The sequence below is a fragment of the Zootoca vivipara genome, chromosome 1 (genome assembly GCF_963506605.1).
Source record: "Zootoca vivipara chromosome 1, rZooViv1.1, whole genome shotgun sequence".
NCBI lineage: Eukaryota > Metazoa > Chordata > Lepidosauria > Squamata > Lacertidae > Zootoca > Zootoca vivipara.
This window is the reverse complement of record NC_083276.1, coordinates 107022678-107046563: the sequence shown is the minus strand read 5'-3', so window position 1 is coordinate 107046563 and position 23886 is coordinate 107022678. Positions and strand designations below refer to the sequence as shown.

At 42.4% G+C, this 23886-nt stretch overlaps 1 protein-coding gene across 3 annotated transcripts in view; it reads right to left on the bottom strand.

The window, feature by feature from the left end:
- Positions 1–23886, bottom strand: part of SLC4A10 (solute carrier family 4 member 10) — a 173305-nt gene that overhangs the window by 53033 nt on the left and 96386 nt on the right. For 2 of the 3 annotated variants that reach the window (XM_035132512.2, XM_060280201.1), the window contains exons 4-7: positions 20780–20918; positions 16638–16798; positions 8026–8214; positions 4086–4177 (exon numbers count right to left, since the gene is read on the bottom strand). In XM_035132512.2, coding sequence (XP_034988403.1) covers positions 4086–4177; positions 8026–8214; positions 16638–16798; positions 20780–20918 — 581 coding nt within the window. The remainder of the gene's footprint in view (positions 1–4085; positions 4178–8025; positions 8215–16637; positions 16799–20779; positions 20919–23886) is intronic. The other variant, XM_035132522.2, reaches the window with a different exon arrangement.

Sequence of the window (23886 nt, the reverse complement as noted above, 5' to 3'; positions counted from 1 at the left end):
ACCTTCAGGCAAACTGTGAACCCAAGAACAAAGCCTAAGGGCAAGACAAACCATGAGCCCTGGTTTGGACACACTAAGGCAAATGGCTTAGCTCGTGGCAGCGCAGCAGCAGGGGGACACAGCACAGGAGCAATCTCCTTTCTAGGAGTATAAATGCTCACATGTTTGAGCTAACCCACAGCTTGTTTTAGCCTGACATTTGAAGCGGGTCAGAGTGTGACTAACCCCATAACCTCTGTGGCTGAATGGAGATTTGAGCCTGGATCCAACATTCTTCGCACTACACAATATTGGCTTGTTAAATGAATGTTCATGAAACTTGAATTTTTAAATAAAGGGCTGTTTGCTACCCTCACTGCCCCACGTTTTGTACTCCCCACATGCATAGTTATGGTATGCCTGCATGCTGAAAGTCTGAGAGAGTTTTGTCAATACTCTCGAGGAGAAAGGAAGGCAATATCCTTTTGGCATGTCTGTTCAGTGGCCAGTATGATTGATGGAGGCTCTCCAGAGCCTAAATATCTCTAAATATCTTCCAGAGCTTCTACGACTTTCCTCTTTTTTTAAAAAATTGCTTTTAATTATGGTCTCTCATACCTCAAACCTATACACTCTTACCTGTGAGTAAGCCCCGCTGTACTCAATGGCACTTACTTCTGAGCAGGCATGTATAGGCTTGAACTGGAAGGTAATTATTTAGTGAGGTTCTCTTTGGGAATCTTGCAGAATTTTCTAGATGTTTGTCTGGATTTATTTGTTTGTTGTGCTCCCCCCCCCCACCGCCTTTGAATGTTCTATATATGTGGGAGCATATACAGTGGTGCCTCGCTAGACGAAATTAATTCGTTCCACGGGTCTTTTCTTATAGTGAAAAATTCGTCTAGCGAATCCCATAGGAATGCACTGAATTTTTTTCGACTTTTTTTTTGCCCATAGGAACACATTAATTGAATTTCAATGCATTCCTATGGGAAACCGCGATTCGCTAGACGAATTTTTCGTAAAACGCTTTTGTCTAGCGAGGCAAGCTCTGCTTGAAAAATCATTTCGTTAAGCGGAAATTTCGTTAAGCAGGGCATTCGTTAAGCGAGGCACCACTGTATATCCTCAGCCTTCAGAGCAGTTGATGGGTTGTGGGGTATTTTCTTTTTTAAAAAAAATGTGAATGTTGTGTACAGAATCTGTGCTTTTGCCAACTGCACTGACATAGCATGGTTTTGAACCCAGTATGGACATTTAGAAATAGACTCTGCTCGCAATCACCGTAGAAAGATAGCCAGAGTAGGTCCTCACCTCTCTCTCTCTCTCTTCCTGATGCAGGTGTCCTTTTTCATGTCTTTGTTTCATCCCAAATAGACTACTGTTATGCCCTTTTTGTTGGTCTCCTAGTCCCTGCACGCACAATTAACAGACTTCAGCTGGTACAAAAAGCTGCTTCTCATATTTTGTCTGGCACCAGATGGAGCAAGCACATAACTAGTTTCTGGCTCGGTTGCACTGGCTGGATGTCACATTCAACCACGGATTCAAATCACTGCTCGCATCAATTCCCTTAGAAGAGAATCATGGTTGGGGGGAAAATATCCTGCTACCAGTCTGCGTTCACCCCAAGCTATGGTCAGTTGAGGCCAACCAGTGTGGCTGTAACTGTCAAACCTATATCTCATGCAAATGTGCTTTCAGGGCACCTTTGTAGTGAAAACTGTCCACTCCAAAAAGAAATGGCAAGGGTTCTCAATCAGGCAAGCACTAGTTCTCCACGTTTTTCCCCTGGTACTCTTTCAATAGCCAATGCTGTGATGCATTCATTGCAGTAAGCTCTTTTAATACATCAGTGGCCATGTGATGATTTTAGTTTATAAATTTTATTATTTAATGTTTCAACTGGTATATTAAGGTGTTTCCATAGCTTTGTGCTGATTAGGTCATAGAATCATAGAATCATAGAGTTGGAAGAGACCACAAGGGTCATCCAGTCCAACCCCCTGCCAAGCAGGAAACACCATCAAAGCATTCTTGACATATGCCTGTCAAGCCTCTGCTTAAAGACCTCCAAAGAAGGAGACTCCACCACACTCCTTGGTAGCAAATTCCACTGCCGAACAGCTCTTAGGTCATGTTTTGATAATGTAAATGTTCTAAGTTTTGTACCAAATTTGTATATATTTTACTGAATTACATTGTATGCATTGCAGCAGCCTTTGGCTCTAAGCAATAAACTTGATACCAATACCATTTCAGTAAGCAACAAAATATCACGGCATGGCACAGGAGCTAGGATTTAGCGTGTGGTATAAAACCTGGCTGTGATTTTGCAATCACCTGGCTTGTAGGCAAGCAGGCTAAGAAATCAAGATTGTAGCCTGATGCACAGATCTACCAGGAAAAAAACCCAAATGTAATCCAGAATCCATTTTACTCCAGAGCTGTGTACCAAAGGCAAAATGATTGCCCCAGCATAAGTGGTAACAGATTAGGACTAAGATAAAACAACTGAGCATTCCTCGCCATCGCGCACAATTTAACAACACGGGGCTGGCTTCAACAGCCACTCCTGCCTCTGAAAATGCAACATCTGAACTTGGGTTTAGCCAAGGGGTGGGTGGGGGGCTATGATTGTACGGCAGTACAAATGTTCATATAAATTTCAGCACTGAAATAATGAAATAATGAGTCCTGGGGGCAGCCAGGAAATGCGGCTCTCTAAACCAGGAATGGGGAACTGGATCCAGCTGGTGGGCCAGATCCTTACCTCTCCCACCACTCGATAAGACAACCCCTTGCCAATCACCTGATATCACAGTGATGTCAGGTGACCCACTTTTACATGATGGTGTGCACAGAAGTCCACGTGCATCCCTATGCAAGCCCCAAAGAACAGCTGAGAGGTAAAATGCTGAGATCTGCAGGGGCTGCCGACTGGTGGCACCTGCACACACCCCTTTTCCACCCAGAGGTGTCTTTTACCTGCCCCACATTTGGCAACAGGGTGTGGGGCAGGTGGGTGAGCAAGGCCTGGTGGACCTCTTCAGACCTGCAGACTGGAGTTTCTAAGCAAAGAATCCCATTGTGATGGATTCCACTTTCTTTCATTGGCTAGCTAGTCCTAGCCACACTAAGGAGTGGGCTTCATCCCAAGAACGAACGGGCAGAAGCCACTTTTGAAGGTAAGGAACATAGGAATCTGCCTTATACCATTAGGCCATTAGTCCACCTAGATTGTTATTATTGTCTATGCTGACCAGCAATGGCTGTGCAGGATTTGAGACAGAGGTCTTTCCCCGCCCAGGATTGAACCTGAGACCTTCAAGGTGGAAAGCTACATGCTCTACCACAGAGCTACAGGCAACTCAATAACAACAGGGCAGCCAATGAGAAGAAAGTGGAAGTCTAGTGCAAGAACCTTGACCAAAGAGCCCCCAGGATTCCACTGCCACAAGACTAGTTGGATCTTTAGCTCTTGGAAATGTAGGGCTGCTTTCATCGTCTAGGGCAGGCATCCCCAAACTGCGGCCCTCCAGATGTTTTGGCCTACAACTCCCATGATCCCTAGCTAACAGGACCAGTGGTCGGGGAAGATGGGAACTGTAGTCCAAAACATCTGGAGGGCCGAAGTTTGGGGATGCCTGGTCTAGGGGTTGCAGGTATTCATGGGAAGGACAAATGCATACATCTGGACGATGCTGCAGAAAGATGTTCCAAGTCTCCCTCTTGGAGCAAGAGACAAGCATTGATTCCCCCACCCCTGTTCCATTGTCAGTGATGTGACTGGCCTGAGAGCATTCTCTTGTTGCTGATTTCTCACAGGCCCTCGAAAAATCATCAAACTCAGACACTAAACAGTCTCTTCTAAAGTTTCATGATGTCTTCACAGTGGTATGGAATGAAATGACCCAACATTTCCAAGGGGGGGAAATAGTTTACTTTAAATTATTAAACATCCCCCCCCTTTATTCTAAGTAAAATATGTGTGGTATGAAACAATGACCAGCGACAACTCATAACACTGAGATGAGACATGCTTTATTGAACACACCTAAACTACATCCTTACCATCCAAAGATTCAAGACGGTAAAAGTCTTACCTTGCTGAAATCAACGCTGCTGTTTTCTCTGCTCACGTCATTTTTTGTTTCAATGCTGGCTGGTGCAGACTGTGGGGAAACAAGCTGACCTGCTGGAAAAAATTGTTATTACAGAATACTAACAATTATCTGTATTATTACAATAAAAATGAAAGAGGTGTTTAAGAGTATCACGTATGCTTCATATTCTAGGCATGTGAAACATGGACTCAAAAGGTGAATGCCTTTTTTCCATACCATGTTCTCAACCCAAATTGCTTGTAGGAACAGAGCAATACATATTTTCCCCACTACCCCAAACGTTTTCCAAACAATGTGGACCAACTGGGATAATCGAACTGTGCATTGTTATCAGGGCATCTAGCTGGCCACTGTCAGAGGGCATACTTTGAGCCCTCTGAAATTATTTACAGATCCTGCAGACCAATGCTATGCATGTTTTGTTGGAAAAGAAGGCTCCACTGTGATCGATGGAGTTTACTCCCTAATAAGTGTGTTTGGGGTTGCAGCCTTAAACTGTTTAATAGCCATGCTTTCTCCCCCCAAGGGCTTTGGGAACTGTAGTTCTGTGAGGGTACGTGGAGGGCTGTCTTCAACAACTTGGTGGCCTCCCATATAATTTGAACTAAAACTCCCATCGGTCCTAGCCCAAAACATCCAGAGGACACCAGGTTGCCAAAGGCTGGAGTAAGCCCTAGCCAAACTATAATGCCCAGGAACCTTTGGAAGAAACCACGATAGTTCAATTGATATAAAATTGATGCAAGTTTATACAGTGTGAAGATACAAGATTTATTGTACGAACCACCCTGCATTTTTATTTAACCTAAATGTGTGGGGTTTTTAAAAAAAAACAACAACACAAAGAACATAAAAATAAATCATACCAACATAACACTGATTTCTACCATCTGAACAGAAATGTGTTAAGACTCTGTATGTCTCTCTCGTTTGTGTATATATATATATATATAAAGAGTCCAACTAAGCTGGAATAGCTATTAATAACATTCTGGCAGAAACCCTGAAGATCAAGTGATTGACTAGATTAACAATGAAAAACGTCACGCTGGAAGAAACGGATGTGAAAACATGAATGAACATTTGAATTGGCCTAAAACTCATGCAAGATAGTTTTGTAGTACACTACCTCTGAACCTCCAAGGAGCTTAGAGAACCCAAAGGTTAGAAGATGAGGGAGGTAGAGAGATGAGATGAGCCTGTTAGAAGACAGATACAACAAAGACAGACCAAAATAAAGAAAGGTGAAGATGACTGACACAACAGCAGAGTTTCGATAACATACAGTTAGTTATTCATGGGCACAAACAAGAACATAGGGAGAAGAAAGGGTTCACTATGAGGTGAAGGTGATCGAGAGATTCCGTGACCTTTATTTCAAGATACTGAACTGCAAGTATTTTTTTTTAAAGAACAAAAGCAGTAAAATAGAAAATGACGAATGTACAGGGGAGTGGGGGTGGGAAATCGACTCACTACACTGAGAGGAGAGATGCCAGACTTGATCAGATGTTGCAAACATGAAATGGCCTTCAACATTCAAGGAATGCAGGACAGCAATCTTAAACAGAGATTCTAGATAGATAACATGTGACTGTTGAGTTCTAAGAAGAGATCTGCTGGAGCTGGACCCACGCAATGCGTCCTGAATATCCTAAATCTGTGGATGGGGTGGACCGTGGTTACTCGGTACCACTCTGCACATGCTGGAACATCACATTATTAATTCAGCTATTCATCAGCTATCGAACACAGTTTCTGGGAATGAATTCTCGTAAGCTTTTGGCCCATTTAAAGTCGGTGTCCTAGCACAAATCCCATTTCTTTCACTCATATATGTTCTAGCTCAGCACTTTGTGGAGCCTGGCTGCAAGTCTACTATTTGTGGTGACTGATACAAAATTGAAAATATGAATCCCAAAGAAAGAAAGACTAAATGGCTAAAACATTACAAATAAATAAAATAAACAAAAGATGACCAATATAAGAAATTTAGAACCTCAAAATGAGTAAGACTTGAGATCATGAAACACCACCTCCTAAACCTCAGTTATGTACTGCTTATTATATATACATTGGCTGTGGCCATTTATTTGAGGATGCCTCATGGTCTCAAACATTAGCAAGGCTTTTAGGCTTCTTTGAAAACAAAACTACACTAGTTTTTTTTTTAAATGATTGCTTCCTAAAATGGAATAAATCTAACGAACTAATTCTCACAGAGGCTGTCAAACTGTATCAAACTTGCAACACTTTAGATCGCAGGGAGCGGCTCACAAGATTCCCCTAATATAATTTTTAAAAAATCAAGCACATCAAGAAAAAAATCTAGACTAGAACACTAGAATGCTTCTCCTTTATATCTAGTTTTCTGTGTGCGGGAAATTTTTTATATGGAAGAGCACTGAATCACGTAAGCCCCATACCAGCAGTCCAAAATCGTATAGTTCAGACAAAGGCATAGGACCTCAATATAAGTAAGTTTTAAGCAATCAGCAGTTGATAATATGTAAGCATGGTACAATGGCAAGCTTCAGCATTTTGGAAAAAGCATCAATTGAAGCCCAGAGTCCTTTCACTTTAAACTTGCTTCTATTTCCGAATGCAATTTAAGAACCTGTGCTTTACATTGCTGGAAGCTTTGAAAGTACTACCAGGAAAATGCCCTCCCAGATCCAGGCTTTTGCTGTATGAATTGATCCATAGTAGTGCCCTAGTAAGACTGCCCTGCCCATTACTTGCCCAACACTTCCTACATCTGCCTAATTTTTCAGAGAATCTTTTTTTTAAAAATATATTATTATTTGTTGTAACATTGGAAATAATCACCCTTAAGGAGTAGGGATTTGAAACATCAATGGAATCATCTCTTGGCTTGTGCTATAATTTGCAATTGCATTGAAGCTAAATCACATACTTTATGAAGGCTTGTTGTATCCCTATGGAACACAGAATATGAATATACCTGTTTTGATCGTCACTCACACACCAGTGCCACTGTCAAAAAGAATCTTAGGTATAACCATATCAGCTTTAGATAGTCTGCAGACTACACCTCCAGGCATTTCAGCTGCAATCCTCAAACAGCTTACCGTACCTGGAGTTCATTGATTTCAGCTTGACTGAGGGCTTTGGCTTATGGCACAAGGACAGGCCGACTTACTTACAAAGTCTCTTAATCGAAGAGTCCCTTGAAGACAATATAATTAGGTTTCCCCTGGTCTGAAAATGCCACCCTTTCTGATCTCAGAGACTTGATGTGCCAACTCTTTCTTGCTTGGGGAATGGCGTAACTGTAGCCACGCCTGCACAACACCGCAAAACATTTGCTTGACTTTCTACTGCAAATACCTTCTCTGCTGCATCTTTACAAAACATGAAATGGCTTACAATCGAAATCAATAAAGGTACTGTATGATCCATTTGCAAGCTAAGAAAGCAAAAAAACCGAGTGTGAAACAGAATCTAATTCAACTGGAAATGGAGAAACTAATTAAACTAGAGCACATCCCTGAACACCTGGCATAAACAGAAGGACTGCGCAAGCTGCCCTGTTGGCCTTTCAGTCTGCTTACCAGGTTGGCAAGCCCTATCAGGAAACTCTTCTGTAATTCCTGGGACTTTGCCAAGAAAGTCCTATTCCCATATCTCGTAGTGTTAGCTTTCCAAAGGGAAAGGACCACAGCCTGCTCTTGCTATGAGCAGAAAAGGAAAAACTATAGAGAAGAATGCTCTCTAATGTGATAGGTTATACAGGTGTTGTAGTGATGTTGCGCCAGTGACACAGGAAGAGGCAGTAGTTTTAAGGTTGGGGTGCCTATCGCTTTCAGATCTGAAGGTGTGCAATACGTGTGTTTCATTTGACAAATATTTTGCAAGAGCTGCCAGTAATTATCACTGAAATAACATGACACTTTACCATTTTTGTCCATGGAATGAGGTTCAGACTGTTTCTTGCCAATATCAGCAAAGGACCTGACTATTGGGATCCTATTGCTTAGCTTCTTCTGATTCTGATGGTGGTGCTGTTTGAGCAGAGCTTCGTGCACCCTGTGACGAACATCTTCGCTGAGTTGTCCTGAGCCTACTTGTTGATCAAGAATCATGTCTGAAAATATAAAAGGCAAATGATCTAATCACACCAGGAGCTAGGATCACAAGGAGCCAAAGAGCAGCAGCAGCAGCAACAACAACAACAGGAGAACTAGCAAGCATCACTGAGGAATTCCCAGTTCAGAAATCCAACAAAATATTTGGGCCATTGTATGTTGCCCCATAAGGGACCCAGGTGGCGCTGTGGGTTAAACCACAGAGTCTAGGGCTTGTTGATCAGAAGGTCGGCGGTTCAAATCCCTGCAACGGGGTGATCTCCCGTTGCTCGGTCCCAGCTCTTGCCCACCTAGCAGTTTGAAAGTACATCAAAGTGCAAGTAGATAAATAGGGACCGCTACAGCGGGAAGGTAAACGGCATTTCTGTGTGCTGCTCTGGTTCGCCAGAAGCAGCTTTGTCATGCTGGCCACATGACCCGGAAGCTGTCTGCGGACAAACGACGGCTCCCTCGGCCTATAGAGCGAGATGAGCGTCGCAACCCCAGAGTTGGACACGACTGGACCTGATGGTCAGGGGCCCCTTTACCTTTACCTATGTTGCCCCATAATGGCACAATGTTTTCTGGGTGAGATAGACTAACTCCCAAACCTGTCAATCTTATGAACCCAGCAAAGTTTGTTGTATATGTAGATTAACAGGTAACCAAATATGAACTTGCCTTCAGCTTTCTCATAGATTGCCCTGCAATGCACAGATGCGTGAATTTATTCTCCAACTCTTCTCCTTTCACCCCTTCCCACCAACACCCTTGGTTATTCCTAGGGCTTGGAATGTGATGCCATAAAGTTCTGCATACATAATTTTAACAGGAGACAAAAAACCCAGTCCAGATCAAAAGTCTTCGCACACCTCTGGAAACTGCTCAGGCTTGGATGAGAGCAGCTGGCTTCCAGGAAGCTGGTCTTCATAGTTATGCAACACTCACTTGCAGTCAACATTTTGTTCCCTGATGAAATGCCACAAGGTGGCTTTTCTGATGGTGGAGCTATGCATCCAGTGGATAGCATGGGTCTTAGAATTTTGCTCTCCAAACAGCTGCAAAGCAGTGGGATTAAGGGAATGATCTGAAGCAGAGAAGTGATGAGGGGAAATACGACACACCACACCACTCATCACTTCCTCCCGCAGCTGCTGGGATTCTGGAAGTCCATCAAATATTCAGATGAATAGCAATGTCCATCAAATATTCAGATGAGCTACAAAAAAAGCAGCTTTCAACATCTCTTGCTCAACAGAGTTTTCTTTGAAATCCGAATGTACATTGGCTAGGGGTGAACTTTGCTGGTCCACAATATCAGTGGCCATATAAATATTGCAAGAGAAACACAGTGGCAGTTTCAGTGCCACTTAGGGAAATGGCCTATGGGGTTTTGAAGGGATGAGGACTAGGAACTCAAGACCATGGCGAGTATTTCTCAATCGTACTTCAACGTCACGGTCAGACGCGTACCCGCTGCAGCGTTTAAAATCTGCTCTCTCTCTTTTTTAAACCAGAAGCTTTTAAAACAGGAATTCTCAGATTACTAACAAGAGCTCATCTGAGCTCAGCGAAACACATTAGGGGTGTGTGAGCACCCTGCTGGCTGCACATCATCTATCTCAGACTTAGTGCACATGTAAAATTCAGGGATAGATAATCGGCTTGGAACCCAAATACTTGAAGGAACCTCTTCCCCTCATCAGGCTGCCCATGCCCTCAGAACTTCAGAGGAGCCTCTTCCCTGCATTGGGAGAAGCTTGCTCTGCGGTGAGTGATACAGGATAGAACCTTCTCCCAAGTGCCCCCCCCCTTTCCAAGATATGATTGGTGCTGATGTTGCTATCATTTAAGCACCAGTTTCAGACTTGATTTATTTGCCCAAGCTTTTTAAGCTGTGTGAGCTGATTACTTGTTTAATCAGGCTCTGTTTGTTTTAGCTGCATTGCATGCATTGTGTTTTATTATTGGGCCGGTTGTTTTCATTTTGCATTCTCTAACCCTCCCTGGCATCCGCAGCGATGGCGTAAAAGGTTGTTAATATTTTCAAGTAACGAATAAGTAACAGGCATAATGTGTATAGAGGAAGTTCCGTGATAATAAAGTTAATATACTAGAATTAAGGTGGGGCAGCAGTGAGGAGAGACTGATGATGGAGGCTTCTCAGAGACAGTATTAAGATGTTGTCCTGTTGAGCTTTTAGAGATCTGGGAGGGGGAAGGCAGCCTTAAGGCTTAAAAGTCAAAAGCAAGTTTCTCACTAAAGCAAGCTGAGCAGCAAGGGTTTTAGCATATTCATTAGGAGAAGCCGTGCCACTCCAAACCTCTGACACAATGAAGGTTGAGTCATGGACTCTTTTGCTCGTGAGCTTTTCTTTCTCTCTGCAACCCCACGTCTCCCAGTAAGCTCTCATCATGAACCAAGAAGAGAGGACAGATACACGATTAAGGTGTCAAAAACAGTCAAGCTTTTCATCATCTTCAAGATGTGAATTTCTGCAGATGGAAAGTCTTGCACAGGGTTCCAACTCCTACAGAGGCACTGGCTTCCCCCATGCAAATACCCAGACTCAATGCACAATCGAACTGGGCGCTACTGCAGATGCCACCCATTCCACCATTAGAAGAATTCAACTGTTTAGTGTGGCAGCACCTGCACTTTGGAACTCCCTGCCACTGTACTCTTTTCAGTGCCTGCTTAAAAACATTCCTACCCAGATGCTTTAAAAGTTGAGGTAATTTTTTCATCTGTTTTAGCATTTTAACTTCTGTACGTTTTAAAGCAGGGTTGTATTTTTCTCTCTCTCTTGATTTTACTGTTTTGTTTGTAGAAACTGCTTTGGGTGGTTGTTGTTGTTGTTGACAATCAAGTGGTGTATAAATTTTATGAAATAAACAAATAACAATGCATGGAGACAGGGCTGACCTGTGGATGCAGCTTTTAAGGGGCAGGGAACATCAGCATCAACAGCAAGGTGTAGGTGGAACATACTGTGTACTTCTTGGTAAAAAAAATAAAAAAATTCTTCACTAGTAAAAGCAAAATGTGGTGGGACTCAAGTAGTGCTCAGCAAGGTAACAAACGAAAGTGTAGACATTTCTTATGGCCAAACAACAAGTGGAATGTATCCATGCCAGTATTAAGAAAAGGTTGCTAAGAGACGCAGAATTAACCTAAGAACCTGTATAAAGGTTTGGATTTCAGGGCGTTCCCAGCACAGCAGGATTTTGGGGACCAGGGGAAAGGAAATGCTCACTGGAAATATTATTCTACCAGTCGTATTATGCAAATACACATGCACGCACGCACACACACACACACACACAAAAAAAAAATTTATATCAGACTGCCATGAAAATCTATTTATTTATTTATTATTTATTTGCGGAAGCACATACATTATTGGCATGGAAAATCAAAAACAGGACTCTTACAAACTGAAAATGCAAGACTTTTAAAAATTTGTGATCCATTCTACTTTATAGAATGTTATTACTATTTTCTTACTGTTTTATGTACAATGCTTAAGGGTGAGGGTTTTTTTTATTAACAGGTTATTGTTGTTGTTGTTATTATTATTATTATTATTAAAAAATATTTTCTTTGATAAGAAATAGCTTGTGGTGTCCTTGTAAGCTGTGTGATCTCAAAATGGTCATGAAGTCATTTCCAAACATAATGTACCAGTAATGGAAATCCTAGTGTCTGTGTGTCATACTGACAAGAATGTAGGATGGAGTATTTTACCAATGAAGAAAACAGAAGTAAAAATGCACCACACTGGATCCTACGTTGGTCCTCAATTCACATATAGGAAAGGACCATTTCCACAATCTCCCCCCTCCATCTGCAGCCCCTGTAGCCTATCCCACACCATTGCCAAAGGACCAAATTTAGGAGTAGCACAGTGGGTTGCAGAGGAAAAGGGGGAAATGGGAAGTCCCTTATCAATGAATGTGAGCATTGTTTCATTCCCATAAGGTTGAATGAATGAGTGGCTCCTGTGAGAACAGGATGCTGAACTAGATGGATCATTGGCTTGGGACTCAGCTATACAGCTGCAAATACAGTGGTACCTCCAGTTGCGGATGAGATCTATTCCGGAGGTCCAGCCGGATCCTGGATACTTCCTGGTTTGCCGCTTTCGCATCCCAACGTTTACGTAACTAGAGGGTTACGTAACCGGAGATACTACTGTATAACACTTTAAGTGCATTACACAAATGTGACACTAGGTGGCACTGGTGAGCTAATGGCAAATTCCACAATTGTTAAAAAAACTTATTTTAAAAATGCATTTTCACAGCCCTTTTTTTTTACATATGTGTTGTTTCTGCCTTGGTCTTCTTATGCTTTTAGAAAGGAAAATTAGGATCTAAGCAGCTAATCTAAAGTAAATATAGGGTGACATCCAATTGTGATACCCCATTTGTGCAACTGACTTCTGCTTGTGCAAATGGGACTTATTCTTTCCACCTTTCCCCTGCAGCTTGCTTTTCCTAAAATTGCTCTAGGGCAGTGGCTTTCAACCAGGGTGCTGTGGCACCCTGGGGTGCTCTGAATGATGGTCAGGGGTGCCACGGGCAATACTGGCCTCTGTCCCTCTTTCCTTCCCTCCCTCCTCTGATACCCTCTCACATCAAAGCCTTCCAAAGGCTTGTACAGCTGTTTGTTGCAGCAGCCCTGACTACAAGCTCTCCAGGCAAACAGTGCCTCTGGGGCTGGCCAGGGGAGAGAAGAAGGGAGGCTGAGGGAACACTCCACAAGGAAAGGTGTTTGAAAAGAGGTGAGGGGCTGCCGGCTTTGCAGGCAAGGGGGTGACATAACTGGGCTTCTGAGGCTCGGAGCACGTTTCCCCACAGGGGAGCCACAGAAAGAATGTACGGTAGTTGGTCAAGGGAGCCTTGAACTCAAAAAGGTTGAAAACCTCTGCTCTAGAAGGTTAGGGGGCTCTGCAGAGCAGATTGGGAAGCTGTAGCAATGGGCAAGAAAGGGAAATCCCATTTCGTCCACTGAAATGACTTATAAGGCTGAATGTGTGCAATACGACTGGACATTTGCCCAAAAGAACACAAAAAGAAAATACGCAGCCCACAACTTTACCCGTCTACCCCTGTAAGCTACAGTGGAATAATAAAAAAAACCACGTTTGATTCAAGCTAGAAAAATGGCATATTGTAAAATCCAAGAGCCATTTAAGTGGCTGCATTCAAACCAAATGATAATTTTAGAATGCATCCAAAGGAAGTAGATGAAAATATCAAAGAGAACATTTCCACCTGCCAATTTGAACTGAAATAATTGGGAGGATATAGTGTGAAATAGCTGTTTAAGGTCAAGAAGGCACATGGTGTGCTGGTCAAGTGCTGTGGACTAGGACTGAGTTCTCATTGTTTGAAGAAGGGATCAGCAATTTGGGACCTTGAGGTAGGAAACTGGGTACCTGAGAAGTACCATAACTATACGTAGGAACAACAAGTGTGATATGAAAAAAGTGTTGATTGTAGTTATGGGAATCGAGAGCAGCCAACTTTAGGAAGCAGCAATGGGATCTGTCACCCTTCACACCATCTTTGAACCAGCTCTATAATAAAATTAATGTATTGTATTGTATTGTATTGTATTGTATTGTATTGTATTTAGTGTGGTTCATAAGGTAAAGGTAAAGGTAAAGGGACCGACTCTGAGGTTGCGGCGCTCATCTCGCTCTATAGGCCGAGGGAGCCGGCGTACAACTTCCAGGTCATGTGGCCAGCATGACAAAGCCGCTTCTGGCGAACCAGAGCAGCACACAGAAATGCCGTTTACCTTCCCGCTGTAGCGGTCCCTATTTATCTACTTGCACTTTGATGTGCTTTCGAACTGCTAGGTTGGCAGGAGCTGGGACCGAGCAACGGGACTCACCCCGTCGCAAGGATTTGAACCGCCGACCTTCTGATCAGCAAGCCCTAGGCTCTGTGGTTTAACCCACAGCGCCACCTGCATCCCATATACTGTAGTGTGGTTCATATATTGCCTAATTAAAGGGAAAACCCTCCAAACAGTTTACGTAAGAGTATAAAATTTTAGCTTAAAGATCAGTGATAAAACACACCTTAAAAACCACACACATAATCAAAATATAGATAAGACCAACACTTGTAAAAGCAAATATACATAACACAGTTACATGAGCAGGCTTGCGTAAACAAAAAAGTTTTTAGGAAGCATCAGAAACAATATAGCAAAGCTGCCTGCTTTATATTAATAGGCAGGGAGTTCTAGAATATTTTTTCTCAGAAGTAAAAAAATAGATGCTGGTCCTAAGATTTAAGATTGCAGCCTAAGGCTGCAAAAATCAAATGCATGTTATATATTATATATAGGAATATGTGTGTTAATGCATTTTATTGTGGTCTACACACCTTTAAAATCATGTTTCTGTAATGTAGAAGGTTTAGCCAAGTTAAGGGAAATAGCAGCATTGTTATTTGACTGATACTGAGTGACAGTTGCCCAGCAGCCATCTAGAGAGGCCAGGACCCTGATATAGTCTGACTCACTCCTGCTGCTGGAAGATCTCTGAACTCAGCGCTAGCAATCATAACAGTGATTCCTGAGTTGCATGCAGCAGCTCCCTGAATGCTTAAGCAATTACAGCGTGGCTACAAATGATCAGGAGAAACACCTATGCCAGCAGCATCTTTGGAACTAGCAAGGAACCAATCTCTCTCCACCCCTTTCAATCTCTCCCCATCAAACACTAATTATTGAGCTGAATTCCTAAAATATCAAATTGCAGCGAGCGAGAGACAAAAGAGCAGAATCCACAATGTCAAAGCACAGCCTGTATAGAAAAGGGCAAGGAAATGTTTGGGAGGAATTCATTGCTACGCCAAGGGGATTATTCCACCAGAGAAAGCAGTTCCTCCAGCCTGCCCACCCCCACTGTTCTTGGTGTTCTCCTGACTACTACCCCCAAATCAATTTCCGGGGAGTGAGGGGTGCAGCGGAGGAGGAGGAGGAGGAGGAGGAGGAGGAGGAGGAGGAGGAGGAGGAAGAGGAAGAGGAAGAGGAAGAGGAAGAGGAAGAGGAAGAGGAAGAGGAAGAAGAAGAAGAAGAAGAAGAAGAAGAAGAAGAAGAAGAAGAAGAGTAGTTTGGATTTGATATCCCACTTTATAACTACCCGAAGGAGTCTCAAAGCGGCTAACATTCTCCTTTCCCGTCTTCTCCCACAACAAACACTCTGTGAGGTGAGTGGGGCTGAGAGACTTCAAAGAAGAGTGACTAGCCCAAGGTTACTCAGCAACTGTATGTGGAAGAGCGGGGGTGCCCTTTTGAGTCACAGGGCCACATTCACTCATGAGAAACCTTCCAGGGGCCACATAACCACTGGTGAGCGGGAACAGAGGGGGCAGTGGGCAGAGTCACAGATGTGATGCTCTCCTTTGCACAGCAGGCTGTATTCTGACCACACAAACAAAAGCCAAAGGTTCCTAGACACGCCCCTATTTATATCTCCGCCCAGGCAAGCAAGAGGCATTCTAACAATTCTAAACAGGCATGCAGCTGGGGGGAGGGGGGCATGTAGCAGGACTGGTGATGGGAGTCTTCTGGGGAGAAGGATGGACACAGATAGAGAGCATGCCAGGAATGCTGGTGCAATTAAGGGACAACTAATTCCGTTGGTTTTCAGCTGGGACGTGGCAGATTATTAGCCTCCTCTGACTAAGCAGCCACAAATCAGATTAAGTGACTGATCACCTGTGCTACATTATCATCATCATATCATCATCATCAGATTTGCCTAAGGCACTAATAGTGCAATCCTTACTATGTCTACTCTACTCTGAAGGAAATCCTACTGGGGCTTACTGTAAAGTTAATAGGATTTGGGTTGCAAACTAACTCGTCACTATTTCCCCCCTTTGCCCATTTTCTCACATTCCCACATAAGAACATAATCTATGAGCTACTTGTTTTGAACATTTTTATTTTCTTCCCTTATCCCAAAAAATATTCCTACCAAGTCTATAGAAATATCTTTACAACACACACACACACTTGCATTTAACATGATTAACTTTGGGGCCCTACTGAATCTTATACATGAGAAGTAGTACTCAGCTTCTCTTCTGAATTATAACCTCCACTCTGTTCTTCAAGAAAATGGTATCTTCCGTTCAACAACAGCTACACCCCTTAACCTTCCCTTTCCACAACTTGTACATCTCTGTCTCAGTGATGATACTGGAAAGACCAACATTAATGTAGTAGAAAACATCAGGGGGAAAGGAAATGCACATTAGAATTTGGAATTTTATTTATTTGGAGTTTGAAATATATTACCACCCCATAGAGAAACATCACATCTTATGCAGGGCAGTGTGATGGTGTTGTTTTATTTTGGGGATGGAGAGAGTACTATACGATCTCTATATTGTTGTGTTAACTGCACACTTACCTGCAATTTCTTCTAAAGAATTTGCTCTCATGTCTAGCAACACAGTGCCGTTGAGGATACAACTTCTCAGTTCAAACAAGCTGTGAAGCGATAACGTGGCGACGTATGGTTTACTCCACCTCTCTCCTCCATCTTCAACATCTTCTTCAAATTTCAACCACCTAAGCAAGCAAAAGAGCTCAGTCAGTTCCTTCTGTTTGAGAACTGAAATGTCAGTCATGCAGAAGCAATAGAGAAGAAACACAAATAGTGAGATGATAGATGATAGATGATAGATGATAGATAGATAGATAGATAGATAGATAGATAGATAGATAGATAGATAGATAGATAGATGATAGATAGATAGATGATAGCAATTTCACAGCTCCGCTCTTTGGGTTGCATCCAACTACGTCCTGTTGTTTCATGGAAGCCTGTTTGATTGAGAGGAGGCTTCCACCAACGGAAGCAGGAGGCAATTTTTGCTACCTCCCCCTTCAGCCTCCTACACAAACAAACCCCCGAATCCACTCCAAAAGGGTTGGAAGACCTTCCATAACAGCATGCAAAGTGGAGACGAAAACTAGGAAGGCGAAAGCAGGGATTTTGTGATGATCACTTCCTTCCCAAAAACCTCTGCTTGATCCCAGAGCTTTTTCTGAATGGATACAACCCCACAGCATGGTATGTGCATAATGGTTTGCTTCCCTCGTTTCAATGCTATCCCTGTGTTTCTATAAAACTAGTGAAAAAGGATCCTCTGCTTAGGATCTCCACAATAAAAGGAAAATGGATGGATTCAGAATGAATCTTTGGGTATCTATTTTGGCTGTCAGGAATGCGAATGCAAAGCATCTTCCTGCCTGCTTTATAGGACTGAGAAATCAAAGGGTTGGATATATTTTGGGGGGCAAGCACCTGTTAATTATGACAGAGCAACTTGTTTCTATATTATGGCAAGTCAAGTATTTAAAAAACGCTGCTTTGTCTTTGATAATAACATGTTCGAAATGTGGGAAGCAGATCAAAGAGGACATCCATGAAAAGAAAAGCATTCCCCAACAATCTTTGCAGCTTTATAAAACCTCCTTCCTTAATTTAAATCTTTGTTTCTAGACCAGATCGATATCTTCCAGCAGTTAATCATCACTGGAGACCAAGCTCCTCATCCTATTTTATTTAGAAAGCTCTTGAAGTTATTAAGCGCTGTTCAAAAGTAATTAAGAAAAAACACACAGGGAGCTGTCGGGAGGCTTAGCAGCTAAAAATTGCAGACATAGAAGAGAAAAAAAGAAGGAAAGAGGGCGAGGAGCCATGAAATATGACACCTGAAGCAAAGACTGAGCGTAGGAACTCAAGTCTTCTTCAAGTTGTCTCTCCCCGCTCCGCCATGTCATCATTATGAAACAACATATTCTCCGTGTGTTGTATCCAACACAGCACTAAGGCTAAGGTTCCATCACCAAGAGGATTCCTCCTTGTACAACGGAACATTTCCCCCCTTTCCTTCCTTTGCTCACCCACTAAATCTGTTCTAGGGGATCCCCCAACCCTTTGGAAAATATCTGAGGGCAGCATTGGGGTGCATGGAGCGAGAAAGGGATAGTCCTATTGCACTAGTGGCAATCCTTGCATGCATGCATGCAACTATTTAATATAGTCTTCTATGTCCTTGTAAATTTGAAATGCTTGATGACTGATAACGTGCACTAGATGAATACCAGACTGGGTGGCTGAGCTTCAAATCTCTTTATTGGCTATGAAGCCCAAAAGGTAATCCCAAACAAGTTAGTATGTATCAACATTTGTTTCCCAACTAAAATAAGAATACTGTCCTTCCCAGGGCCAACATATAAAGAATATGCTGAGCATTGTTAACCAGTGGCGTATTTTTTAAAAAATTATAATTTTCTAACACTCAGCTGTATCACTTTTGCAGAGAATTAAATCATTATATTCAGCAAAGCAACTGAGTCTTGGACACCTCGATCCACTTGTGGAGTAACACGCTCACTATCTTCTGTGTTTACTTTCATTATATCTGCTGACTTCCCAGAGGAACTGAACTCCAGTTCACCCACACTCTCCATCAGCCTTCTGAGTAACAGAACAGCCAAGATCTTGGCAAATCTTACACCACTAAAAAGCTACAATAGCAAGAACATGGCTAGAACATTTGGTTGGATCGATAGCCTTCATTTGATGGGTCAGGGCCCACCCCCTGACCTAAGTTGAGTCACACAAGTGGCGATGCGTTTTGCTTAGGGTTTTTTCTCCTTTTTTAAGAACAAACACAAAGACATTTAGAGAGGAAGCAGATGGGCGGAAATGACAGGGTTCCTGTGCCTTTAAAGGCCATCCAGTAGAGAAAACAGCACCAATGAAAACTGTAGCAGAGAGAAAAGAAAAAGGGACGCATAGGATTTAACAAACAAAAAACACCCTGAAAGGTGAACTATGTTGCAGGCCGAGGCTAAAGGTCAGGTAAGGTCAAAGTCTACTGCGATAGACTGCATCAGGCAATATTTATTTACAGTACTGTACTGACATTAGTGACATCTATGCTATGCCCTGCCATTTCTGCAAAGAACTGAGAGGTAGTGTAGGCTGGGCAGCGCTAGCTTTATGGTACGTATAAGCTAAACAAGTTTTAGCTTAGGGCCCCACTCTCTTGGGGGGGGCCCAAAAAAATTAAAGGAAAAAAACTGGATGTACATTTCCAAAATATAAGATAAGTTCAACAGTTACTTAGATAAAATACATATTTTGTTATGTGCAAATGGCTTTAGATGCTTATTATTCCATAAATTACAATATAGCATATATTCAACACAAAAAACAGCGACCATTTGTTGTTGACAAAGGACAGCTGGACATATAAAGGGCCCCATTACCTTCAGTAGCTTAGGGCCTCATCAAACCTAAATCCAGCCCCTGGGAGGCTGGGAGATTGCAACTCGCCTAAAGGGAGCTTGCAAGCTCCATGGCTGAGCCAAGGCTTCCCACATGTAAGTTCTGCATTGTCCTGGCACTCTGCTATGCAAAATCCATTTACTATCATATTAAAATGGTGACCCATTTTCATTCAGAGGAACACGGCATTCCCAGGTAGGGATGAGCATTCCGAAAACACATCTGCAATGACAAGCTTGTTAAGCACTACTTGAAATTGTGGCACTGGTTGGATTTGGCTCTGGTCGTCCAGAAAACAAAACAAAACATCCATTTCATTGGCAGAGAATGTGGCTGTTCATCTTATTTTGGAACTTTAATTAAATATTTGTCTACCTATGAGTGAGGTCCAGGGCAAATCTAACACGATGTCTGACAGAAATAAAGTTTATTTGAGGTTTTCTTGTTGCATAACTTTCTCCTGACACATTTATTTATTGCTGTGTATTTGTTTCTCCAGTCTTCTGCAAGGAACTCAGAGCAAGAATTTGGATGCACAACAACCCTTTGAGGTAGGTTAGGCTGAAAAATATGTAAGCAGAACAGCATAGTGAGAATGCCTTTATTAAGCTGGGGGTAAGGAATGTCTCGGTACCCATTCCCCAGAGTTATCAGTAGATCAATGCCTGCTTTACTAGAACTGTGTTAAGATTTAGGATTTACCCCCAAAAGCCTATTATTTCAGGATTAGTGCTGTATAAAGCATTATGCAATGCCTCCTCATTACAGTAAACAGTAACCATTCACTATGTTACATTATCTAATCGGGAAAAAGTAAGTTCAACGAAAAGACACACAGGCAACATATCTACATCTTGAACTTTGCTATTAGGCCGAATCTCAATTTAAACCCAGTTTGCAATCAAATTGACTCCATTCTGCTTTACTCTGGAGAGGACTCTGAAATAGCTATAACATTTTCAGCAGAGAAATAAAGATCCTAGCTAACTGCATTGATCTTATTTATTTTTTGCCCATGACAGTATCTCTCCCCCCTCCTAAAAAAAAAAAAAACCATTATCTGACCTTAAAAAAATGTTGCCAACATCTGGCTCTAAGGAAAGGCATGCGAAGTAGCAATACTCGGTATATATTCAACATGTTTGGCTTAAACCTAAATAATAGGCCTTTGGGGCTTCTCTGTGTCTCTCAAAGGTTCCACTGTGTCCTTCCTTGTACATCAAATGCTAAACCAAAAGGGGATTCACCTGGCTGTCTCCCTCCACTCAGCATCTTCTCCTTCGCGCCAGCAAAGTTCATCGAGCTCTGTGAAGAGGTCGTGAGGGATGTGTTCCTCGTCGTCATCTTCTGTTCCGAGAATAAACTGTACCCGCTGGGAAGGGGTGTCTATAGAAAAAAACAAGAGTGGGGATAGGAAGAGACCAGGGAAGTCAAATTGAAACAAGGAGAATTTCCAAAACGGCAAGAGCCACACTACAGTGATTCCATGGAGCATTACTTACATAAATACCTTTTAAGCAATTAAGCACCAGTGTTATTGGTTACAGCTGCATCCTTTAGTGTTGAACAAGTGAATGATCAGGGTGCAGCAAGACTATGCAGCTGTCTGTCAGCCATAGAATTAACTTCTACAGGCAGGTATTATAGCCTGTAATAAAATAATCACAACTTGGCAACTCAGTCATGCTTTAAATGTGTGTTCTGAAACCAACACGGACCATGTTGTCACCGGTTAAGCTTTCCAGTTTAGCAAATTCCTTCTTAACAAATAAACATGTATAAAATTGATCAGACACACTCCCCTCTGCTTGGTTATATGTCCTAGAGATGTAGTTACTGCTTAAGTTTATTCTCATGCCCTGCTAAAATGAAGACAAAATATCTGCAATTGAACTGAATGCATTTTTATTCTCGCCTCCATCTACCTCCTTTCTTGGGTTGCCTTTCCTTTTTTATTTTAAACTCCTACGGGGCAGAAGATTCCTGAGAATCTGAAAAGTACCCTGGTGACATTAGAAAAACAAACAAGTGAAAACTAGGCTGATAAACACGTGTCTTTCTCAATAAGACAAGCAGTCATTGCTTTGAATCAGTTTCATTGGTGTAAAACAGTTTGTCTATTCGACTCTGTTAATTTCATCCATTTTCATCTCAGAAATGAATGGAAATTCAAAGAAAGAGGATAATCCATTCATGAAATTTGGCAAGTCTGCTCTTTGAAAAGCCAATAGGACATCTGAAAGTTTCAGCCACATTGGACTAACGAGGTCTCCCAATGAAAACATTCAGAAGCTTGTGGATTTATGTATTTGATAAATTGCCTCTACAACACAGGCCCCTTTCCCTGATCTGTCTGAAATTTGGCAGGTCTGATGCCTGGAAGAAGTGGCAGGCCTCCTTTAAATGTAGTAACAATGGGATAAAAATCAATGAAGTTACAGACAGCAGAAGACGGAATGGATTTCCCACTGAATTAGTGGCTAATGAAAATGCATGGGAGTCAAAGAAATACGCTATTCCTAATCAGTATCAGAATGTAATTAGAATGAACAAAAAACAAAATGAATGAAACTTTTAATAAGACAAAGAAATGGGGTAACTAAATGATTCCCCCCCTCCCTTGCATATACCCTGCTGAATATTTCTCAGAAGACAATGATTAAATAAACCCCTTTTAGTGCTGGTATTTTAAGAAATATTTGAAATCCTGCATTGTGTTAGGGAAACATCATGGCTGCATTGTGCATTGGTTATATTTCAAAAAAACACAATACATTCAAGCAATCATTATAGTACTTCCTGCTTTCGGTTATTCATCTAATGCGGGTTTTTTAAAAAATACTGTCATTATACTTTGCATCAAAAAGGCAAATCTAATTTATCATCATACTTTACTTTGCATTTCTGGAGAGCACAGAAGGATAGCTGATGTTTCTGACACTCTGCTCCACAGGTGAGAGAATAACTAGGAATATTTCTTGAGTGCACATAGAAGCCGTGTAGTCATTCAAGGGAGGCAAAAAGTATGAGCAGGCAGGAGTATTCCTGCTAGTGTAATGATTTAGCCCTGGATTCAGGGAATGCTATCTCCTCAGCTAACCATGAGATGCCTCACTCAGCTCACAGAGTTTGGTGTGCCTACAGGCCGTGTCGTGCTTTCCACATGCATTAGGGCAGGACAGGGAGCCAATGGCTAGTCAAGGACACAGAAAACTCATGACAATAATGATAAATTGCTTGATGGATACATTTCCTCTGGGGGGCATGGCTGTAAATTCAACTGCAAACAGATAAACCTCATCTGCAGTCATGTGTAGACAGAAGTCACTGTTTTATTGAGGAGGGAGGAACGCCCTCCCATCAGATGTCAAAGAAAAAAACAGCTACCAGATAAGACATCTGAAGGCAGCCCTGTTTAGGGAGGCTTTTAATGTTTAATAGATTATTTTATTTCATTTTTCTGTTGTAAGCTGCCCAGAGTGGCTGGGGAAACCCAGTCAGATGGGCGGGGTATAAATAATAAATTTATTATTATTATTATTATTATTATTATTATTATTATTATTATTATTATTCCATAAATAGAATTCCACAGTACTTCACAAAACTGGACTAAGCATTGGAAATGAATGACTTAAAGAGACCGGGCATATAAAATAGAGCTCTGAGGCAGGGCCGTCCCTAGGCCCGGGGTGGGTGGCACAAGGCACCAGGGTGCCTGGCCATCAGGGGTGCGGAAGGGGCGCCGAACACTGGTGTCTGCCTCCACACGCCTCTGCTGTTGAGCGGCTTCAGGCAGCTCTCCAGAGGCGCGTGGGGAGCGCTGGCCTGGGGCCGCCTGAACAGCTGAGAGGCACAGCGCGGCAGCCCCAGGCTTGCGCTCCCCACGCGCCTCCGGAGCTTCTGTGAGGTGAGTGGGGCTGAGAGACTTCAGAGAAGTGTGACTGGCCCAAGGTCACTCAGCAGCTGCATGTGGAGGAGCGGAGACGCGAACCCGGTCCCCCAGATTACGAGTCTACCGCTCTTAACCACTACACCACGCTGGCTCCACTACAGGATGCGTAGGAGTCCCAGTTTATTTTACCTTGAACAGTCAGGTCTGTGATTAAAAAACCTGCAGAATACTTTTGAACAAATGTTTCAATAAAATATGAATATAGGATCATGTAATGAAATGACAGGAATATGAAAGCATTTGCTGTTGTTCTCTCCCTTAATAGAAAAGTAGGATGCTTGCTATTTAAGTTTTGAGGGTCCATTTTTCTCTCCACTCTCTCAAACATGCAGTTTAATAACTTTTCTGTACCTGACATTTATATGAGGAAGAGAGGCCAGCAGCTGAACAGTTTTTCAA